The 24,432-nt window shown below is 32.3% G+C and overlaps 2 protein-coding genes across 3 annotated transcripts; both read left to right on the top strand.

Annotated features, from left to right (window-relative positions):
- Positions 1-1,888: 1,888 nt before the first annotated feature.
- LOC105333836 (cytochrome P450 2C23) lies at positions 1,889-22,731 on the top strand. 2 transcript variants are annotated; one of them, XM_034474223.2, is made up of 4 exons: positions 1,889-2,906; positions 3,495-3,998; positions 4,235-4,678; positions 4,784-7,659. In XM_034474223.2, the coding sequence occupies exons 1-4, from the start codon at positions 2,582-2,584 to the stop codon at positions 4,960-4,962; spliced, it is 1,452 nt and encodes a 483-aa protein (XP_034330114.2). In that variant the 5' UTR covers positions 1,889-2,581; the 3' UTR covers positions 4,963-7,659. The 2 variants fall into 2 exon arrangements, with proteins under 2 accessions (XP_034330114.2, XP_065924975.1); XM_066068903.1 differs by lacking the exons at positions 3,495-3,998; positions 4,235-4,678; positions 4,784-7,659 and adding exons at positions 19,894-20,400; positions 20,564-21,007; positions 21,093-22,731 and having other exon boundaries at positions 1,928-2,906.
- On the top strand, positions 10,597-14,045 carry LOC105333815 (cytochrome P450 2C44). The gene is made up of 4 exons (XM_011436998.4): positions 10,597-11,044; positions 11,405-11,908; positions 12,129-12,572; positions 12,697-14,045. The coding sequence occupies exons 1-4, from the start codon at positions 10,726-10,728 to the stop codon at positions 12,873-12,875; spliced, it is 1,446 nt and encodes a 481-aa protein (XP_011435300.3). The 5' UTR covers positions 10,597-10,725; the 3' UTR covers positions 12,876-14,045.
- Positions 22,732-24,432: the final 1,701 nt, after the last annotated feature.

Genomic DNA, 24,432 nt, shown 5'->3' with positions numbered 1-24,432 from the left:
AATACCTAAATTTAAAAGAAAAATTCTGGACTTTTTCTTTATTAGATATTAGTTTATAGTTAAACTTACCATTTCTTAAAATTTTAGACATCCGATGGTAATTGTTTACAACCCAGCCTCTTTAATGACAAATCGTTACCCTTGCCCGTGAATGCAGTTGTATCCTTTCACATTGTTGCCTTTTGATTTCCGAGACAGTAAAATATTTTAATAAGTTTCAAGTGTCGGCCCGAATAATCACTCTGCAAAGGTGTAAATACGCATCTCACGATCGAGGTTATATTAGGATAACAGAATTTGTAATATTTAACTTCCGTTTCTCTCATGATGGAAAAACTAGAATATGCTTCGTTATTGTCTAAGCATATTTTATTCATCAAAATCAGATGAATCATATTGTCTAAACATATTTTATTCATCAAAATCAGATGAATCTATCTATTATAATAATTTAAGACTATGTATAAAACAAACGTAACTTTTTCAGTTGCATTGTCAATTGCATTTTTCGTCGTAATAATGTTGTAGCCAATTTCTCATAATAGTTTAATAAAGGTTTAACTAAATCACACTGTCAATGGTTTTTTATGAACTATTATTTAATACACTTAAACGGTTACTGTTTTCATTTTTTAATGCAATTATGCATAATTTATAGATACCCTGATAAGAGATAACTTTTAAAAAAAAATGCTTTTTGTTGATTTCTGACACATTGAAGTTCTTTAGAGAATTGATTCAGAAACAGGTTTTTCTGAAAAAGAAAGTTTGGCTTTTTTCACAGTTTGCCTACTCAAACAATGCACATACTGTACTTGAGGAAAAGTATTACAGAAACTCAAAGAACTGTCAATTTGTAAAATATAGATAAAATTTGAAACACCCATTTACCACTGAAAGTTCTTTTAATATTCGTATTCTTCAATGCGATTGGAAATTGAATTTTGATACTTTTATAGATCTTGTTTCAAACAATATCATTTCGAAAAAAAAAAATCAGAAAATTTCATCATCAGATATCTTTTTTCATCACTTGGATATAAACATTCAGAGAAAATGGCAAAGATGGTATCGGTTGTCTTTATATAGGAGAAAATTAATGGTCATTCAAGCTTTTTTAAATAAAGTTTATTAAATCAGCTGTATCTTGGGGGGGGGGGGGGTTCAGGAGGAGTAACGGCATGAGACATTAAATTTTTTTATCACACAGAAATAGTACCTTATGGAAATGTACATTAGAAGGATTATTTTAAAGAATTTTGCACCTGTATGAACCCTGAAATTCTCAATAACATACTCATTGATACTTCTGTCGCTTGTTAGCAATGTGTTTTGTTATAAAAACGATTTAAACCTGTTCTTTGATCAGTCGACGATATAGCTAAGCATTACAAACGATGTTTTTCGATATCAGGTCTGAAAAAAGATTCTTAATTGATTTTCTTTATTTCGGTAAAAATGAACGCGTGAAAGCTAAATGCAAACATGAACCACAATTTTGACAAATTCATACGAAACAAATTGAATTTCAGTTATCGCTATAGCTCCTCATAAGACTAACTAGATTTTTTATGCATTGTCTATTTTTGTCAATTCTAATATGTTTACTATTTTTCCCTCCATTTTTCAGAGGACAACCTTCTTCCATCACACATTAATAAACTCTGAGGTTTTTTTCTTTTTAGATATGACACTATCTAAAACTATTCAGCAAATATATTACATTATATATACTATACGCTCAATATTCTGATTTAAACCTTTATATTATTTCGTATACTTTTAAGTATCCTGTATGATTTATGCTTATTAAAGTTTTTCACAGTGCGCACAAGAAAAATATTTTTACGATTGATAGTTTTATTTCTTGTACAGGTTTCAAATCAATAACTTTAATTCTCTTCGTTCATATCTTCAGCACTACTAAGGCATTTACTGTGTTTGCAAGCTACCTTTTGATGATTTAATTCCAGCCACGCGTGATTCTCAAAAATCTTTCTTAAAAGTATTTTGTATCGGAATTAAGGCCATAAACAGCATTTCATTTATACGGGGTTATCTGCCAACACGAGCAGGGACAGTGGTGCCTTTCCAAATAGGTAAATTAGTTAACACAAAAAAAACCACGTTATCTTTTTCTAAGATCAGTGTAAATCTTCTAAGCTCAAATGTATAGGTTAAGGTTAATTATTAAGTATCAAAAGACAAAACCAGCATACATAAATATGTTACTCTTTTAATGGTTTTTTGCACGACACGTGTAACCTTTTCATTGTATTTCTTGTTGCAATTGAAGAGCATGTAGAGAGGTCATCAAGAAAATCAGCGCGATCATATTTACAGACAACTCAGCTATGCGTCATTAATGTTGGTATTGATCTACCTTATTCATAGCCATTTATAGCCAGCTCAAACATTGTAAGAAAATTTATTCAAGCAGGTTTTCTAAGCCAAACGATTGGTTAAAAACAACATAGGTACAATATATTACTCGTGTTCTTTATACCCCTTGTATAAATCAAGTGTACCTCTAACAAGAAAAGTAGTAGATCTTTTCGTGAAAGAATAACGGGAATTAAATATGTGGAAAAAAGTTACCACTGTAGCTATATGCTGTATACTAGGAATAATTTGGAGATTTACAGGGCGACCCAAGGGATTGCCTCCAGGACCGACATGTTATCCCATCATTGGAAATGTCGGACTCTTCAAACCATCAGAAGCTGTAAGAGCCAACAGGAGACTCAGAAAGCAATATGGCGATATATACACCATAATGTTCTTTCATAAACCGATCATTACAGTTCACGGGTATGACAATATTCGAGAGCTAATGGTTAAAAATGTAGACATGTTTTTAGACCGACCAATAACTATAATAAATGGAGTTTTCAACAAAGGGAAAGGTATGCAAATATTAGCCACATTTATTCTCTCTCTCTTTATTGAAATTAGTTTTTCTATTCATTATAATATGAAATTGTATAGCAATTGAAAAAATTCTGTCATTAAAATTTAACGCCAACATATTTTCATCTCACAAGTTAACAAACGACATCCTGGATGTTAGAAAAATAGAAACTGAAACCGAAATTTTACTTCAGAGTCGGTTAATTGCGTCCATAGAATGCACGTCTTCCGCTTAAAATTTTACTTTTGATTTTTTGTTAAAAATTAAGATCTACTTAAATTAATGTTTTTCATCCTTTTCTATCTTTTATCACTCAAATTTCACTATGCCCATTAATATGCTTAAATTCTAGTTTCATTTATTTTAGAGAATCATAAACTGTGCTGAATATGAAAAACCTATCTACAAGTTCAAATCTTAATTGCATTTTTTTAGAATCCACTCTTAAACTTAACCACAGGTCATACTACATTCAAAATGAAATTTTTCCAATCATTGCTGTTTAGAAGTGTCACATCAAACATGGGAGAAAAATGTTTAAATACTGTAAAGACTGGTTTTGACGTACATACTATTGCTTCAGGTTTGATGTGGTCATCAGGTTCACTATGGGAAGAGCAAAGAAAGTTTGCTTTGACAACACTAAGTAAGATGGGATTTGGAAAACGCTGTTTACAGGGTCAAATCATGGAAGAAGTAGATTGTCTTATGGACGAAGTAGAAAAATTTGAAAACCAACCATTTGATATTCATCACACTTTGAACACCGCCGTTTCTAATGTTATCTGTTCCCTGTTGTTTGGCAAGAGGTTTGACCACGAGGATGCCAAATTCAAGAATTTGATTAAACTGCTAGATAAAATGTTTGCTACTACCAATCCATCTTCGCCAGCATTCGTTTTTCCATTGCTTCGCTTTTTACCAGGGTCAGGTTTTCACAATATGGAGAAAATATTTGGAGATATAGATGAATTCACTGAAGATATAATTAAAGAGCACAAGAAAAAATTTGAGGAAAACCAAATGAATAATTTTGTTGATGGCTTTTTAACTAAGCAAACCCACGATGGGAATTCAACCTTTACAGGTAATTCTATGATAACTAATCTAATATAGACGTTATGAAAGCGAAAGGAAGAAGTACGCTTCTTTCCATTCTATTAAGAGTGATTTAAACACGAAAAAAAAAATTCACTGATTTTAAAAAATCAAACGGGAAAAGGCGTTGATCGTTTCATAAAAATGTATGATGTCAACGTTTACCTTTTTATTGTTGTTTATAATTTTTGGGGGAGTTTTCACATCTTAAATGCATTTCTTTAGACAAACAACTCATAATCATTGTACGAGAATTCTTCGGCGCAGGAACCGAAACCACTTCTACTACTTTACGATGGGCGCTTTTATTCTTGATTCATCATCCAGAATGGCAGAAAGATCTCAGGGGAGATGTAGAAACTTTGATTGGCAAGAATCAACCCACAATGGAAAACAAAGAAAATTTGCCAAGGATTGAGGCCTTTATTTTGGAAGTCCAACGCCATGCAAACCTCGCACCGTTTGGTATTCCACATACTCCCAGAGAAGATTTTATTTATAATGGATACCTTCTTCCAAAAGGAACATGCATTAATTTTGCTTTAGATTCTGTTATGATGGATTCAGAAATATTTCCAGATCCTTTCGTATTTAAACCAGAACGATTTTTGGACGAAAACGGAAAATGCCAGGGGGAGCAAAAAGATAAGCTTATTCCTTTTTCAATAGGTAATTATATAACTATCTGTTCAGTGACTGAAATATTTTCTTTTTCAGACTGATAAGTATAGAAGTTAAGATGTTGAAAGATTTCTGGTTGATTTATCTTCATAGGGAAAAGATCATGTTTAGGGGAATCCCTGGCCAAAATGGAACTCTTTCTTTTCCTGACCAGATTTTTACAGAGGTTTGAGATAAAACCAGAGAACCCAGAACGATTACCTACGCTTGAACCAATATTGGGATTAACCAATATGCCAAAAGATTTTAAAATTAATTTTGTTAAACGATAGTATTTTATAAAAAGTGAATCCTGTTATTTTATTTTTTTAAATTGTATTTGATTAATATTTTCTTATCGGTTTTTATTAAAATCACATATCTTTATTCTAGTAATTTTTTTTTATCAATTTAATTTCGTTTAAACATTTAATGCTTTCAAACAGGAAATTCACAGTTATTTGCCAGCGCTACATATATACGGATAATCTTTTTTACATTACAAAAAGGACGATGAAAATATCTAGCAAGTTTATCTTCTATTTCTATTTATGTTAGTCATATTGTATGCGGGACGGTCTGTTTGGGTTTAGCTGATGTTTGTTCACGATCAAAGCTCTCATAGAGAAAGCTTTTGCACAAACTGATTTGAAAAAGGTTTGAATAGTAGGTAATTAATTTAACCCTCTAGACTCTTTAGTTTTTTTTTTTAAAAATTGAGTGCTGACTTCGTTATGGTGTTTCGTGTCACCCTAAATGTGAAAGTCATTTGTAATCTTGGAAAAGAAATTTATCAATAAACTGTTTTCTCAATTATTTTTTTTTGAAAAGATTCTTTATATTCAGCCAATTAATCATGTTATTAAATTTAATATTTTTTCTGAATACATGTACCCCCCCCCCCCCACTTAAGTCATTCTTACCACTGAAAGTAAAGTACGTTTGCTTATTAATGGTCATATATAAAATGTCAGGATTTGGAAGAGAATAATTGATATTTTCGAAGGGTTCAAAGTTTTTTGATAAATTTCTGAAAAAAATATTAGCCAAACTCCAAAGTCATCTTAAGTTCAAACTGTTATTGTAAATATACATAATCCAAAGTGACATATTTTTTGTTTTGGCAAAATTTGAACCGTTATGGATTGTCAGCGTGATTTTGTAACCTTTTATGGGATCTTTTAAAAATTTGATTCAATTTTCTCAATCCATTTTATGAGTTACAAACATTTAGATTTCTAACGAAAGATTATGAATGTTTTTATTTTAAAACAGAACTTGACTCATTTTTCAAAGATTGACAAACAAGTTATTTTACATAAATATCTTAATATTACTATATCAATATTACTAGTTTGCTCAGATATGAGCGCGGGGGTAGGGGTAATTAATGTAAGAGAGAGAGAGTACCCCAAAAAAGACCCATATTTACAAACGGGCTATTGGCATGTTAATTAAAGTGCAGAGATGGGGGTGATAATTCAACAACTGATACTCAGAGTGTTGAACATTAACATTAAGGACGACAGCAAAAATTAAGCAAGACTTTTGACGCAGAAAAACTAATTAGCTGTAGTTCATTTAATGAATCAAAGGACATCTATGAACAATAATGTAGGGTTCTGCAGGGGTCAAAACAGTAAGGTAAATTCTTCTTCTTGTTTGACAAGGGCACGATAATATCTGAGACAGAACGGTATCCTTGTAATGTTTTTATGCGATGTATATTTTTTTTATATCATCTTATCACCTTTACAAAGTTAATCTTTGTTCGTCATAATTTAAAATCCACGACCCAGTATCCACTATCTTTTAAGTTGAATGGGTGTCAAAAGTTAAAAAATCTTCCTTTATTACCACATTTTATAGGTTGAAAAGTTTGGCAAAGTTTCGAACACTTGTATTCATATGGTTGGCATACGACCGCTCTGAAATGCCTTATTGACCTGCGTTGATACCTGCTGGGTCAGCATCTCTACGTCTATTAGTTTATTAAGTGATTACTAACCAGGTATCCAAGGAAATCATTTATCTCTTAAACAACCAACTCTTATTTTTTTTAACACCAAAATAATGCAAAATAGGCTTCCGGTTTTATTTCATACACTGTTGTTTTAAAATTCTCTGGCTATATTTATCTATTCACATTAATCCATTCGATATTGATTATATAAATAACTTTTGCCTGCTCATTTCCTTGAAAGGACAGCTTGAAAAAAAATGACCGAAAAAAGCTAAAACTACTCTGAAAAGGCGTGTGAAGAAAATGAGGCTAACCTCCGTGTTATGTGCCATTAAAGACTAAAATTTGAAATTATTTACGTATTTTGTGTGTTTCTCTATTTATGTGCTTATTTATATGAGTTTTTCTTTCCTGGATTTTTTGCTTGATTCTTAGACATACTTTATACATTACAACCTACACGGGCAAGATTAAAGATACATATTTTCGGATAACCTTAGTTATTTTACATGCATAGAAACTGTTCAGAAAAAATCTTTAAAGAATGCACCTTAAATTCTGTTTTATTCTATAAATTATGATCGGACCTATTATGTTTGCTTCCAGTTCGATATTGTGATGAAATTTCGGTGGTCTAGTCAGCAGAGGATGCTTACTCCTCAATGGCACCTGATCATGCCTTTTAATTTTTTTATAGGTCCATGTTTGCTCTGCTCCTGATTTCTGTGTTTTCCTTTGGACTTTTGATTTAGAACATTGTTCGTTATCACCACATTTCAGTGTGTTGGCATGTAGTCTAAAATTCTTTGTATGACCAAAATAACATGCAAAGAGATCTTTGATGTGGACGTCTTTGTATGCTTATTTGTTCCTTTAAATATTGGTTGACTTAAATGTTAATAGGTTGAATACTGTAAACTTCGCCCTTTATTGATTACCATAAACTTAAAGGGACATGGTCATGATTTTAGTCAAAAAAAAATTCCCGATTTTAATATTTACAATGCTTCAATAAAGCATTCTTAATAGGCAACCGAAATTTGAGTAATTCGTTGAACTATAAGCAAGTTAGAGCTTGAAATTCTTTGCTATGTAAAGAAAGCGTTTGTTTACAGTGAAAATTCTAATTTTAGACAAAAATGAATGTGTTAAGAATTAGAAACTCTTTGCTTATAATAAATAAAAAGATCAACAAATCATGATCAGGTTTAAAAATATTTTACTGGCATGTTGATCGTATGTAAATAAAAACAGGGCACGAGCCTTGTTTACATGACAAAGAATTGTCAGCCATGTATCTTGCTTTTAACTCCACGAATGACTCTCAAATTTCATTTGATAATTAGAAATGCATTTCTAAAGCATTTTCAATAATAAAAATAGAAAAAACAGAATTTGACCAAAATCGTGACCATGCCCCTTTAAGACCTTGCTTACCATTGAATCATTTGCATATAACATCTGACTCATGAGAAAAGGAAATCATATTGTTTGTATTAATCTAATTTAGACTTACTTATTGTATCATTCTATTATGTTGATAACTAAGGGTAATAATAAAGTATAGCAAGTTGATCAGTTTCCCACACTTTGTATAAAGGTAAGACATATACTTTGTTTACACACCTGTCTTCTGATTGTAAATGCTCGTTTAAAATTGTAATTCAAAGCCAAGTTGCAAACAAAACTTACAAAATTACTTCAATAGTAAATAAATATAGAAATGAACGAAATGCATAAATATTCATTCACCTGGCATTGTATCTTGTTTCTATACATAAGGGATTGCAAGCATTTATTACTTTGTTGTATTTTTATATATTCGGTAAATTGCATAGCATGTTCAATTGTTTATTTTACAACATTACTGTGGGATTTTTCGAGTTAGACTGCACAAATAAAAAGCAACTGGGCAAGAAATGTGAAAATATTCTTCAAAGTTTGCTGCAATTGATCGTTTAAAAATCCTTTGAAATAAGGTTTCATTTTTTTGAATACAGATAAACAGTCTTGAGTATTTTATATGAATCGTTTTGTAATTTTGTTGATAAAATAGACAAAATTGTTTTGGCTGTAAATTAGACACTCATAAGAGTAGTTAATTTACAGCTAACTTAATAAATATTAATATATCATAAAATATATCCGTATAGAATTGGTAATAAGCAACATTTCTTATACTTTTTTTTCCACTTGCAATAGGTACCCTTTAAATTACATTTACAAAATTACCATTCAAATTTTGTCATGATGGATTGAATAAACAACCTATATCACACAAAGATAATACCGTTTTCAAACATGCAATACCCCATTTATATAAATCAGTATAAATAGAAGAATGCATTTGGTAATGACATTGTCGACAACATTAAAGAACTCTGTATTCATATCCAATATTAGTATGACACACTTGAAATTTAAAAGTGAAAGAAAGAACATCAACCCAATTTACAATGCCCTTGATCAGAAGCATTTATCTTCCTTAAGCAAATTAAACCATACATTGAAATAATTTCGTGCACTCTAAAAGGAATTGGAGAAATTAAAGGTGGTTTAATTGTAACTTTATGTTATTAAAATCAGTGAAACTTATATAGGCAATATACATATGCTATTTAAAAAGATTTTAGTTTAATAAACTCAGTTGGTTTCGATAAAACCAATTAAGCTAGCAGTGATATGGTAATTGATAAAGGAAATCAATGATTACGAATTCACCATGCAAAATCCATCTTCGCTAGCCAAGGGTTTTCGGTCCACTTTGCTCCCCATAAACCCTTGGCGGATTTCATTGCGACAACTCGGTGACGAGCTCCGTTTTATGATTGGCTGCAGCTGCGAGTAGCTGATCCAATCGCAGTGCTTGTAAATATAAACTTTAAAAGAAAACACATGTGTGATCTTTGGTAAATCATCCGGTGCTTTTAACAAATTGAGACACAAGTTCTCGAGTACAGTGCCTCGCCAACAATGGTCTAACCAGATTGCTTTTAAAATAGTTTTACAAACTTTTCAAGGCTCGCGTGATAGCATGGGAAGTAAACATGGCGAATGTAGAAGCTGCCCATCCCGTTAGTATATACGTTCCTGCTTATGGTTATTGCTTTTAAAGGTTTAATGAGATTTATTTTATTTAATTTCTTTGGTTCACAATACTTACGACAACGATACCTGGTTTTATGACATGAAAGCTTTGATATATATCCACGTTCATCTAAAACTGTAAACACACCTTACAAAAAATCATAATAACATTATCCCGACAATTTTTTAAGGGTAAGTTCTTCCTATTTTTCATCAAATTATGAAATTTAACGCCCTTGATCTAAAATCTTTTATCCAGCAGTTGATAATTTCATTTCCACATTAAAAATTTGAAATATTTCTTCTCCTTCTCAAAACGTTCGATTGAAAAACCCGAAAGAATACTTCTCTATTTTTTGATTAAAAAAACCTTAAAACCTTTTTTATATTTTTTTTTTGGGGGGGGGGGGGTTGCTGGGTGTTGAATTGAATAACGGTTTTTTAAAAAATGTTTTGAAATTAAAGTGCGGTATTCATGAATTACTTTAACAATGAGGATCAACCAACACAGCATTTTTGGTTCAGGTATATATCTACAAATAAATATAAGAAAGAGAACCCTATTCAAAATAGGAAAAATGATGGAGATGATAAAACAAAGATGAACATTTACCGATATTATGATACCGTTAGTTAGAGCTGTTTTATTGTATGTTCTTTATTTGTATTTAATATATATATGAAAGGAAATACTAAATATATCAGAATGATAGCTAAGGAACGTCAAAGAATTAGAATATGCATGTCAAATAAAAAAGGTAAAGGAGAGAATGTAGATGATTTTTATATTAATTATATCTATTTATTTTAAAACTTTAATTTAAGTATGCCGAATTTTAAACTGCGTAATATTATAACACATGACCTAGTTTCTTTTGATCAGGAAACGGGCATACTTCAAGCATAAAGGAATTTGTTATCAAGGCACAACATCGGCCAGACAGGAAGACTGTAAACATTTACATTTAGTTGTGCATAGAAAGTTTTCTCTTTACGAACTGTTCAAATGTGGGTGACGGTAGCCATTGTAGTGGTACTGATCGCTCTGATTTGGAGATATACGGGACGACCCAAGGGATTGCCTCCAGGCCCGACATGTTACCCCTTCATCGGGAATGTTGGACTATTCAAACCTTCAGATGCGGTACAAGCCAACCGGAAACTCAGAAAGCAATATGGTGACATCTACACTGTAATGTTCTTCCACAAACCGATGATAACAGTTCATGGATACGACAATATTCGGGAATTACTGGTAAAAAATGTAGACATGTTTTTGGAGCGACCCATTACAATTATAAATGGAGTTTTTAACAAAGGGAAAGGTATAACTATCATTTCAAATTTTATTTGCTTTACTAAACACCTGAGTTTGTATTTCTGATATCTTCTTAATACTAGTATTTTCTTTCAACTGATGATGCATGTCATTCCTCTTCTTTTTTTAATAAATCAGTATGCATGTGCTATCCCTACCTTTAGAATAACTCGTGTATATAGTTTTGCAAAGTCATTTACATCTGTGTGTACACGAAGGCCTTGTAAGTTTTAAATACCACTTGAAATATCAAATTATCATTCATTTTTTTGTTGTTGTAAAAACTTCTTTGTTCACACATAATGAAATAAGAATTTTAAAAAATCGACTTTATTGAAAGCCTTTAACCCTTATGCTACTGTTTTAGGTTTGATGTGGTCTTCTGGTCCAGTTTGGGAAGAGCATAGAGCGTTTGCTCTGACAACAATGAAAAAACTCGGATTTGGGAAACACTCTTTGCAAGGTCAAATCATGGAAGAAGTAGATTGTCTTATGGACGAAGTAGACAAATTTGAAAACAAACCATTTGACATTCATCACGCTTTAAACACCGCCGTTTCTAATGTTATTTGTTCCCTATTGTTTGGCAAGAGGTTTGACCACGATGATACCAAATTCAAGAACTTGATTAAACTGCTAAATAAAATGTTTGCTTCTACCAATCCATCTTCACCAGCTTTCGTTTTTCCATTGCTTCGCTTTCTGCCGGGGTCAGGTTTTCACAACATGGAGAAAAGTTTCCGAGATATTGATGCATTCACAAAAGAAATAATCGAAGAGCACAGGCGACATTTTGACGAAAACAATATTAATGATTATGTAGATGGTTTTCTATTTGAACAGACACAGAAAAAGAATTCAACATTTACAGGTAACCCATAGCAAGTTAAGCAGACGTGTTTAATTAGCAAAGTGTGTAGCGATATACTACTTTTTTATTATCTCAATAGAAACACGTGAATCCAATTGTGTATCTGGCTCCTTATCAGAGATATGTCAGAATTGTATAGTTTAAACATAGGTATATTTTAGCTTCATTTCCCCTGGGTTTTATTTTTATCTTTTTCAGTTTACATTTTTCCATTTTACAGATGAACAGCTCATAATCAGCGTGCGAGAATTCTTTGGCGCAGGAACTGAAACTACGGCGACAACCTTAAGATGGGCAGTGTTGTTCTTAATTCATCATCCCGAATGGCAGAGAAAACTCAGAGAAGATATCGATGCGCTTCTCGCTCAGAGTCATCCAAAAATGGAACACAAAGAGCAATTACCGAGGGTTGAAGCTTTCATTTTAGAAGTTCAACGCCATGCAAATATTGCACCCTTTGCAATTCCGCGTGCTCCAAAAAAAGATTTCTGTTACAATGGATATAATTTTCCAAAAGGAATTTGCGTCTGCTTTGCATTAGATTCTGTGTTGATGGATCAAGATATCTTTCCAGAGCCTTCAAAGTTCAAACCAGAGCGGTTTTTGGATAAAGATGGAAAATGCACTGGGGAGCCGAAGGAAAAGCTCATTCCTTTCTCAACAGGTGAAAAATATCAATTCTTTATCATTGTAATATATGTCGACAGCATAGCATTTCATTAGATGATATTTTTTTCGAAAATACAGAAATATTAAACATGTATTATTATTGTTTATTATATTAACAGGCCAAAGGTCATGTGTAGGGGAATACCTCGCTAAAATGGAACTATTCCTTTTCGTGACAAGATTTCTTCAAAAGTTTGAGTTAAAACCAGAGAACTCAAATTGTCTGCCTTCACTTGAACCAGTTCTTGGCTTAACAAACCAGCCTAAGCCTTTCAACGTTATCCTTGTCAAACGCTAGTTTTCTGAACAAATGGCTAATTTTCAGAATGTCTCAAGTTCGGAAAATTTACAAACTGCGGCCATCTTATCAAACACGTTTTTAAAATATACCTGAACTTCAATGTGTATTTATTTAACACAAACAAAAAAAATTCTATATCAACTTGGTATAGAAATACAAAAAATATACTGTCTACAAGTACTAATAAAAACACTTTACATAAAGTTATAAATGAATAACACCAGTTTCCAAATTAAACAATCAATCAAAAACATTAACCGGAGAACTTCATTAATGCACTTCGATCGAAAGAATTGTAATTAAATTCATTTCTTATCATTAAATAAAACCTTTTCAAATATTAAAACGTAAAGTTTTATTCATAAAAATGTATATAATGTAATGGAAGCAGGAATCCACAACAATAACATCATCAACATTAAAATAGACGTGCATTTAGCTTATACTGAGTTATCGGACTGAATTTAATCGATAAACATTGAATGAAAGTTGTTATCTTAATCGGATGAATGGATAAAGAAAGGAAAAACATAAGATTGCTTTTAATAACCTTCACTGTGCAGCGAAATTTGTTATTAACTGGATATGGTGAGTTGGAATCGTGGAATACGAAATTGGGCATAAAGTGACGCAAGGGTACCGGGGATAAAAAAAAATCGTAGAAGTATATATTTGCAACCTTTGTAAATGCCGAGGTAATTTGTTACATAAAAAGTTTAAAATCAAAGATTTTTAAACTTATCTTTAACAAGATTGTTATAGATAAGTTTAAAAATCTTTGATTTTAAACTTTTTATGTAACAAATTTAATAGCTAATGTGATTCAGTAGTGGTACATCTGCCTTATCTGCATATTGGAACGCTGAATTAAGGAGAGGGGAGGAAAACCTGTTACGACGCTTTTTATTAAAAGTATTAATTCTGATGGTGGCTATAGTCTAAATTTCCTCATCGTTATCAAATTGAACGACATTGTTACCGTTATACTGTTTAACTAGGTCAGACGCAAATTTTGAGTGTATCCTCAAGCGGATGAAATCGTGGGAAGACACTTAATTTTCTGTTTCGTTAATTAATTCATGTATATTGTTTATCTTTTATGGTTATACTTTTATATCTATATGATTGAATTTTGGGGTTCTTAATCAATAAATGATAATAACTTTGTTTTTTGTTTTGTTTTTTTTTTTTTGTTTTTTTTTTTGGGGGGGGGGGGTCCCGTTATGGTTCTACAGATAATGCTAACAGTTGATCAAAAAAGTTAATGAGGCAAAAATTATTTTTAATTGCATTATCTTATATATTTCATTTTGTTAATAAAGCAATTTAGTAAGGAAAGTAGATGTATACTTTATCGAGATTTCGCCTATAAAAAAACTTTGATTATCAAAAGTGATTTTTTTTCTCCGGGAAACTCATCGCCCCTATTGATCAGCTACTTTGTTATTTGCAATCGTTCCTTTCAATTTCTTAATACAATTTTCTGATATTTGGTTTGTTCACGTCTATAGATTTTGTTTTTCTCCACAGAATACCAAGTCGTTTATAAGGCAGTGTTTTAAACAAATGTGGGTATAGATGAATTGTTAATTCTCTCTGACTTTCGAGTACTTTTTTTTTTATATTTCACAGTTTTATTCGTGTACTTGAATACAAAAATCATGCTTTTGTTATTCCATCGTTACTTTATATGTAGAGTTTCTTAGTTTTATAAGTTGCTGTCTTTCTGTCTTTTGTTTTCAGTATTATTTGTGTGTGGTTTTTTTATGTATACATTGGATTAATTGCATATGAAGAATATCTATATAACACTTATCAGCTTCCATAAAGACACTGAGGTGAATATGTGTAACGAAAATCATGGAAACAGTGAATTCAGGGACAACTACGGATAATATTTCTATTTCTCTTTCGCAGTTTATTCGTGTACTTGTATACAAAAATCGTGATTTTGTTATCCCATCGTTACTTTATATAAATAATTTTTAATTGCATAAATTGCCGCCTTTTTGTCTTTTGTATTTGATATAGGTATCAAATCGGTAATCGACCAATGAAAATGAATTTAGTCAATTGTAGTTCCATATATTTATAAGGAATATTTTTTTCTTTTGCCCGCATTTTGCATATTCGATTTTAATAAAATTAATATCTTTGATTAGGGAAATTTCTGTACTTTGTATATTTGATTTTACTTTTAACGGGAACTATTTCTTAAAAGGCATTATTGGCCGACTTCCTGGGGTGCGCGCAGTCTGTTTACAAACAGCTTGAAAACACGTGGTTTTGGGGGTATGCATGTTCGCAGCTAGAAAACTTGAGAAACTGCCGTATTGCATGCCCATTTTTAGATGTTAGATAATGAGTAAGGCATCACAGAACACTGCTATGTATTTTTTTTCTCACGAGAAAAATATTTCGATTTTTTACGATTTTTTTTCTTACATAAAATTATATAACGAAAACAATTACTGGTGTGATACCTTGAATAATATTTGTCGGGTTTTTTTCTGCATACATTGCATTAATTGCATATAAATAATACAATACATATAGCACTTATCAGCTTCCATAGAACACATCCAGGTGAATATGTGTAACGAAGGCTACGGAAAGCATACTTTATAAACTAAATTTAGGGACAACTGATGTCATGTTTGCCAAGTTTGAATTCAAAACTCAACTTTAAATAACAACAGCTGTTCTATTGTATAACGATGTGGGTGATGGTAGCCATTGTGGTTGTACTGATCGCTCTGATTTGGAGATATACGGGACGACCCAAGGGATTGCCACAAGGGCCGACATGTTACCCCATCATCGGAAATGTTGGACTTGGACTCGTCAAGCCGTCAGAAGCTGTAAAAGCTCACAGAAAACTCAGAAAGAAATATGGTGACATCTATACGATAATGACCTTCCACAAACCGATGATTGCAGTCCATGGCTATGACAATATTCGAGAATTACTTGTCAAACATGGAGACATATTTTCAGACCGACCTCTAACGATACATCCTCACAATGTCAGGGGTCCTGAGTCCACTCGTGTCCCACGGACACGAGTGGACTCAGGACCCCTGACATTGTGAGGATGCTAACGATAGTGAATGGAGTTTTCAACAAAGGGAAATGTACAGATAGTTTGCATTCTTTCATTTAACAGGTGGTGAACAATTCCCCTATAGCGAGACAGTCTCGCTAAATCGAGATCATCCCTCTTTACAGTAATAAAAACATTTCCGTAAATGCAAGATTTTGACACATTTTTGCGTTGTTATATAATTATTATTTTCTTTAAGCAGAAGAATATGCGGTCGAATATTTTCACATTTTAATAATAATAAGGGCTTAATTACTACACGTTTGTTTCAAACTTTGATATTTACAGCTGCTTTTAACTGAAATCCAGTTATAAACTATCTATTCAGCAGATTTCTTACGGAAGCCTCTTACGGTATTAAATATGGATCATCTTGTTATTATGTTAAGGCGTACCAAGAATTATTCGTTCAAAATTCGATTCATTTTGTATAAAAATCTAGTTCTGACATCAAATCCTTCTCATCATTTTTTTTTATTTTGCATTGAATTTTATATTTCAAAAATATCTTTTTTTTCCCGAAAATATTTGTTTACCATAGGTGTAAAAATTTTGGTACAACCTTCCGTAGTTTTCATGGTCGTGCCGAGAGCCCAAGATCAAAATTTAAAAGCAAAAGCAAGCAGGAATTGGACTTGCGATCAATGTAAGAATACTCACGATTTCCTCGATATGAAATCCATCCTAATTTTTTTTTTACAGCAATGGAGCACTGATATTTTAGGCCACAAAGTAAAATGGCTTTAGATTGCTTTTCTTACCCGATTTTTTTTATTTTTTGAAAATCTCGCATTTACTGGAATGTTTTTATACCCCCGCAAACGAAGTTTAGGGGGGTATATTGGTTTCACCCTGTCCGTCCGTCCGTCTGTCTGTCCGTCCGTCTGTCCGTCTGTCTGTAGACGCAACTTTGTCCCCCCTATAGAATTTTTTATTACTGCATGGAACAGTTTGAAAATTTGTACATATGTTGAACACCATCTGAAAATGCGCACCTGCAATTTTTATTTAGATCAGACAAGATTTAATGATTTTATGACAGTTTTCATTTTCCTTATTCTATATATTGTACACTAATGTTGAAAAGTAAGGGAGGTAATCCTTACAGATTTTATTAATTTATTAATAGAAAACACTCTAAAATATATTTATATATTTACATTTTCCAGTGTCTTTGCCTGTGATAACACTACGTATCGATTTTGTACTATATAACCCATAATTCAAATGACGCCAAATTGAGGCGCCAGCGGGGTTTGCTTATTTATATTTAAATATTAAATCGTACGATGGCTTAAAATTATATAAATATAAGTAATAAGGAATCATTCTTTGAATATTATGAGGTAATAATTTCGGTCGGGGCGTGATCAAATCTATCATAAAGCCCTTCGGGCTTTATTGGATTTAATTACGCCCCGACCAAAATTATCACCTCATAATACTCAAAGAATGACTCCTTATTCCTTATATAAATACATCCAGATGGAGTTTTTTTTTACTTTATGTCTTAATTAATAAAAAAAATATTTTTTATAAGTATTCTATCAACTGACAATGCAAAGTTTTTGTTTGTCAATGATAATTTCTTAGGAGCTAATAAGAACATCAAAGACAAGTGTGGCTGAATTCATTTGTCCCAAGGGAGCCATTATCTGAGCCATGGTTCAGATGGAGCATGTGTTTAGGGGAAATTGATAATCTGTAAAATGGGTGATGGTTTTGGGGCTATTTTAAAACTGTTTCATGTAAACCAAAAGTTCTATCATTATAAGGAAATAATATCATTATTGATATAGAAGTTCAACTATTTTTAGAGGTTGTTTAAATTTATTTGCCAAGTAAATTGATGAAGTGACCCTATTGGGCATTAATTTAAATGAAATTCAAAATTACTGATATGATTGTAGTGTTTTGGCAATTTTAAAATTGTTTGTAATACATGTATTAAATTTTCATTTTTACATAGTATGGTAATCATGGTAATGTTTTGGGAGTTTATTAAATTTAACAAGCTCATCAAAGAAAATCATAGTCCTATGGGATCAATTTTCTGATATGGAGTTCCATTGTGCCATAGGAAAAAGTGAGGAAAATTTGAAACAACTAATTGCATCTGTCAAGACTCTTATTAGAAAGATATTGAGAGTTTTATCAACAGAAGAGCATTGCTTGGCTACCGGTATTTCCATTTACTGCAAAGGGAGGGGTTATTGTCATTTTGTTGGTATTTCTTTAAATCAATTAAATCAAAAAATATATATATCATTAGATACATACATTTGTAAATGTATTACTGTTATAGATATGTATTTACAGTGAAATTCTGACAATTTTTATTTTAATTTTTCTTTGTTAACAAATTCTTTTTTTTTTTACAATTCTAGAATTTTTTTTTTGCATGTGTTCCAAACCTTTATTATTCAATTATTTGTCTCATTTGAAATTAGCCTTGCGGGGGTATTAGTCCCATTAGGACAGTTCTAGTTATTACTGTAAAGAGGGATGACCTCGCTTTATATGTATTCATAAAAAAATATTTAATAACCATACAAGTTCACATCTTCGGTTGAAATGGTTTACTTTCAATCTGTGTAGTTTATTTATAGAAAAGACAAACTACAGAAAACTTTTTCAATATTAAAATATGTTATAAGAACTTATAAGTTCATATTTAGTTAGGACAATCGTTACATAAATCCCACAGAAACGCATGTACAAACTCAAAACTCGAATCAACACAGACCCGCGGAATTGCGCGGCTTGTATAAATATGGAAACTACAATTAATAAAAGATAAAATCAGGGACGTATATACTAGTATATACGTCCCTGATAAAATAGAGTTTATTTTTTTAAATAATTTCCAAGTTATTTGTATTATCTTGCACATTCTAATATACAAATTGAGCTAGTATACTTTGCGCGCACATCGAATACGTGTGTCCTTCATACAGAGTGCATAACCTCTACTACATTATATTGTAGACACCGGCTGCACTTCATCGACATAGTAAATAAATAGCAGTAAATCCAAGAAAGTAACAACGTTACATCGTTTTTATCAGTATCTACAAAAACACTCCGTTTTCTGAAGTTCATGCTGTCACTGAACGATCTGCGACAGCGTGAGGTTTCGGATGTGCGACGGTGTAACAGTATCATAACAGTCAAATCATTCCGTTTAATGAAACGTGTTCGGATGGATGAAATACATGAATGCCGTGAAGCATGACTAGTCCTCTCGGCCTTTGAAAGGGGATGTGTAGCGATGAACATAGCAATAGAAATCAATAATATGGCGGTAGTTAGAGATAAAAGGAAATTAATTCGTATATGTGAAATCATGTCAGCTTTAAGGGTAGTATTACTCAAATGTAATGTCATGTACTTTTAAATATTAATTCTACTTGGCAATTTTGCTAACTTTTCAAAGCAAGTAGCAGAAAATGTTAAACAGATTACAATTATTGTTTTGATATTCAAAATTTAGTAGACAAAATAACTAAAATGGTCAATTAAAGCAGGGACCTTGATCATTTCTTCTTTGCTGATCTTCTTTACTCATTCACAATCTTGTGGCCATCCCAATACTTTATCTTTAGACTCTTTCTTTGGTGTTCTTACATACTGTATCACTGATGCATCTGATCTTGTGGGATTTTGTTCCACCTCTCTAAATGAAGTTTTTGTCAAATACAGACTATCGATAACGAGATAAAAGTATAAATTATTAATTAAACGTAAAGTTACACAATGTATGCATGAGACTTTGTGTTGTATACGTATGTATAATTATAGGCAAATTGTATTTTTTAGACAAAATTGTTGGACCTGTTTTTGAGATCTTAATTTTCACCAACCAAATATTGAACATTGTTTTCACTAAACATGGCGAGTTTGCCGTTACAGGTTTGGTGTGGTCATCTGGTCCACTGTGGAAAGAACAGAGAACTTTTGCGCTGACAACAATGAGGAAATTCGGATTCGGAAAGCGCTCTCTCCAAGGTCAAATCATGGAGGAGGTGGATTGTCTTATGGATGAACTAGAGAAATATGAAAACAAACCTTTTGATATTCAAAACATTTTAAATACATCCGTGTCTAACGTCATTTGTTCCCTGTTGTTTGGAAACAGGTTTGAATATGATGATACAAAATTTAAACGTTTAATCGATTTGCTGAACAAATTGTTTACAACTGGAAGTGGGTCCTCGCCTGAATTTGTTTTTCCTATCCTTCGTCATTTACCAATGTCAAGATTCGCTAAAGTGCAAAAGTTATTTGCTGATATAGATGGATTCACAAGTGAAATAATTGAAGAGCATAGGAGAAATTTTAACGGAAACAACATAAATGATTTTATAGATGGTTTTCTATTACAACAAAATGAGACAGAAGAAAATTCAACATTTACAGGTATTTCATTTGCTAAAAAGAAATTATATCATAAGAAAGAATCCTAAGTGCTTGTTGATTTAACACTTGTAAGAATAAATAATGCATAAGAAATTCAGAAATTTTGTTAAATGTAAAGTATTATTATTGATTGATTGTTTTATGAGTATTTCTATTTTCATAGATGAACAGCTCAAAATAAGCGTAAGAGAATTCTTTGCCGCTGGAACCGAGACAACATCTACAACATTAATATGGTCCCTCCTTTTCCTTATTCATCATCCTGAGTGGCAACAAAAACTCCGAGATGATATCGATGCCGTTATCGGTCAGAGTCAACCTACGATGGAACACAAAGAACAACTGCCATTGGTTGAAGCATTCATTTTGGAAGTTCAACGTCATGCAAATCTTTTTCCCCTTGGCCTTCCCCATGCCCCGAAGGAAGACTTTAATTATAAAGGATACCACCTTCCCAAGGGATCATTCATGTTCTTTGTATTAGATTCTGTAATGACGGATCCTGAAATCTTTCCAGAACCTACCAAATTCAAACCAGAGCGATTTTTGGACAATGGGGGAACATGTAATGGAGAGCAGAAAGAAAAACTTATTCCTTTTTCAACAGGTAACCTTTTTATAACACATATTTATAATGTCGACAAGTTTTTTAATGTCTTGAAATAACGTCATACAATTTTTTACCTGAACAGGACGAAGATTATGCCTTGGAGATTCTCTCGCCAAAATGGAACTCTTTCTATTCTTGACCAGATTTCTACAAAAGTTTAAGATAAAACCAGAGAACCCAGAATGTATGCCGTCATTGGAGGGGAAGATGGGGATAACCACCATGCCAACATCCTTTAACATTGTGTTGATAAAACGTTGAACCTTTGAAAACCCGTATCCCACATGTTCTAAAAATTCGTAGATATTATAAGATCTTATCTAGTAAAGGACTTAGAACTATTGATAAAAGTAGAAATAGCATAACTTCCAACGTCAAGCTCCGATCAAAATGTAAAAGGAAAATGATTTGTTACTATATTTTTATTGGTTAAAAGTATAAATAGCATAACTTCGAACGTCAACCTCCGATCAAATATGGAAAAGGAAGCTGGTTTGTTACTACATTTTTATTGGTTTTGATATTGTAGTATCATAACATGTTAGCCTTCTCTAGTGAAAGAAGTACGTTTAACAAGTATGTTTTTGTTTCCCAAGGATTGTAACAAAATCAGTGAAGTAGTTTGACTTAGATTGAAAATAACGATGACTGCTGCACATTCTATATTTTAATATATGTTTTGCAATATATGTTACTATGAAATGGTGTTAGTTTGAAATACCTTTTAAAAATATACAATGGGTAATTGGTATAAACTAAAAACAACTTAACTTTATGTAGCACTGTCTAGTAATGATTCAAATATGGAACGGATTGGACCTCAATTATTTAAATATAGAAAGATTAAACGAATTAAAAGCTCTTGTATCTTCTGTATAGTACCTTTTGATAGGTTCATTGTAATTGTTATATATGTGGTTATAATTTTAATATTCAAACAAAATATAGTATATCTATTAATAGGCTGTAAGAACGATAGTAAGTTTATTGTCCCCAGAGACAGCAACTATTTCACTAGGCAAAGTCGAGTGAAATTGTTGTTATCGAAGGGGACAATTAACTTGCTATCGTCCACTAAATAGGCATTTTACTATATCGAGGGATGTTCTTTCCGGTAAACAAATTAGATTTATCGGACTTCGACACTCGGATACAGTGTTCCGAGTTTGAAAACGAGGGAAATCGAATGCCACTGAAAAATTTTCGTAAAATATTTCATTTGCATAATCGTAGTGTAGGTTTCAAACAATTATTGAACACGTTTTAATCTTGAATTATCTATTATTTCGTAACACAAAACTACTGTGAAAAAGGGTAACGAATAACCTTACACTTGTCAATTATATTGAGTATATGTACCTGTTTCCTAAATCAACTGTTTTCAAGATAATACCAGAGACATGCCAAGTCATCTACCATGTACTTACTTTTCAAAAATTTTTAGAACCATTTCCTCGTATCGTAAACACAAGGGTTCCATAGGGGTGTACGTTGTACATTTTGAAGAGACATCCGTAGTTGTACATGTGTTGAATCATTTTGCTTTGGGCTTCAAAAATAATGGTCTGCATTTTTAATGTAAATTCATTTTTCATGCGTTGAGATTAAATGTTTCCAAATTCATTTGCCAAATATTTGGCGAAGGCAATCTTCATTTTCTTGTTCTATGATACCAGTCGCTGATATGCTTGCTGAATTGCTAATCTTAAAATTGTTAAGAATATCAACAGGTCCAGTCTTCTTTATTCTTTTCTCTTTTTTCAACATCTTCATATTCACACGTTTCATTCGATTCTTCAATCGATGCCATTGTACTGTAATTCTAAAAATATATAACACATGATTTTACTTCAGATTCCAAAAAAACCGCAAAAAGACTGGATGCGTATTGCTAATTCTTTTAATGAAAAAAAGGACTTTCCCCATTGCATTGGAGCTAAAGACGGGAAACATGTTTTAATCAAGTGTCCAACAGACAGTGGTTCTACCTATCTACCCTTTAGTTTTAGTAGACGCTGGTTACAAATTTTTGTTAGTTGATTTTAGGACAAATGCAGAGCAAATAAAAGTGGCAATTTGCAAATATTAGAAAGGAGCAAATTGAATTTGCCACCTCCCAATCCACTTCCTGATTGTCATTTGGAATTACAATTTGTTATTGTGGGCGGCGATGATGCATTCCCTCTAATACTGTATTCAATGAAATCCTGCCCAAAGAGACAATTAGACTTTGAAAAGCGGATATACAGTTATAACTAGATTTTGACCCGTGCGTGGATTGACATTGCATATCGGACATGTACGAAATGAATACATCGACACACCGTATTGTTGACATTTACATAACAAAGCTATAAGCCTACAATAATGCTACCGTAAATCTGGAAATTTTTACGTCGATTTATTTTTGCGAATTCGAGTCATAAAGCTATAGATTAATTTTTACGTTTTAAATTTTTGCGAATTGTCATCGGCGCGAAAAATAAAAAGCACTCAAATATTAAATGTCAACATACTGACATGCACAGTGTTAGCTAACCTTCGGACATCGTATATTACCGCCGCCTCTAATTTTCTCACGAATCGTATATATGTTTACCAACTTCATAAAGTATCATGTGAGAGTTGATGTCTGCAATTTATATCTTGTTCAAATTACCGCTATATACAATAACAGCAGCAAATGCAACAAAACTACCTAAAGGGGTATCTTGATACGGATTTATAGCGAGATAATTATCCCAATTAGCAGTTCACACCTTCACATGCGACGGTTTGTGTACACCACACAAGTATCGGAGGGTCACGTGTCAAACACAGGTGATGATGTTTTCCTGTGTCAAGCGAGCGAGAATGAGAAGAAAATGGCGGCATTCAGCAAGAATTTCAAAATACTGTACAAATTTTCGTATTCCGTGAATTTTGGTGTCCCGCCAGTACACTGTGAATGGGGTAAAAAAAATAACGCTACATTCTGCGTAACGCCGGTACATATCATATCTATGAATAAATCACGCATGCATGCAGTGTCATCAGTATACATGTACACTTAAGATAGACATGAGGCTACCAGATACGATTTTGAGTGAAGTCCCTCTCCACACGCTGATTATAGCTTGGGGGTATAATTACCTGGTTATATAAACAGTTTTTTTTTTAAAATGACCACTACTTACGGACACCTGTTCATATAGTAAGGAGAAAAGACCAGCCTTCGGCAATATTTTTATTACTTTTTTTTGTTGTTGATTAATTTTTAGGAAAAAAAATTTTTGCAAATGCAGAGCACGCGCAGATTAGCTAAAAATTTATCTACTGTAAAAATTTCCAGATTTACGGAATTAATTTCACAACACTTTCCTTGGCTAAAACAATGTAACTGTGTCTCGGGAAAGGCCCTCGCCACAGTTAGAATGCCTCCC

The sequence above is a fragment of the Magallana gigas genome, chromosome 8, assembly GCF_963853765.1.
Source record: "Magallana gigas chromosome 8, xbMagGiga1.1, whole genome shotgun sequence".
Taxonomy (NCBI): Eukaryota; Metazoa; Mollusca; class Bivalvia; order Ostreida; family Ostreidae; genus Magallana; species Magallana gigas.
Note: the sequence above shows the minus strand (reverse complement) of the source record. Positions and strands in the feature narration are given on the sequence as shown.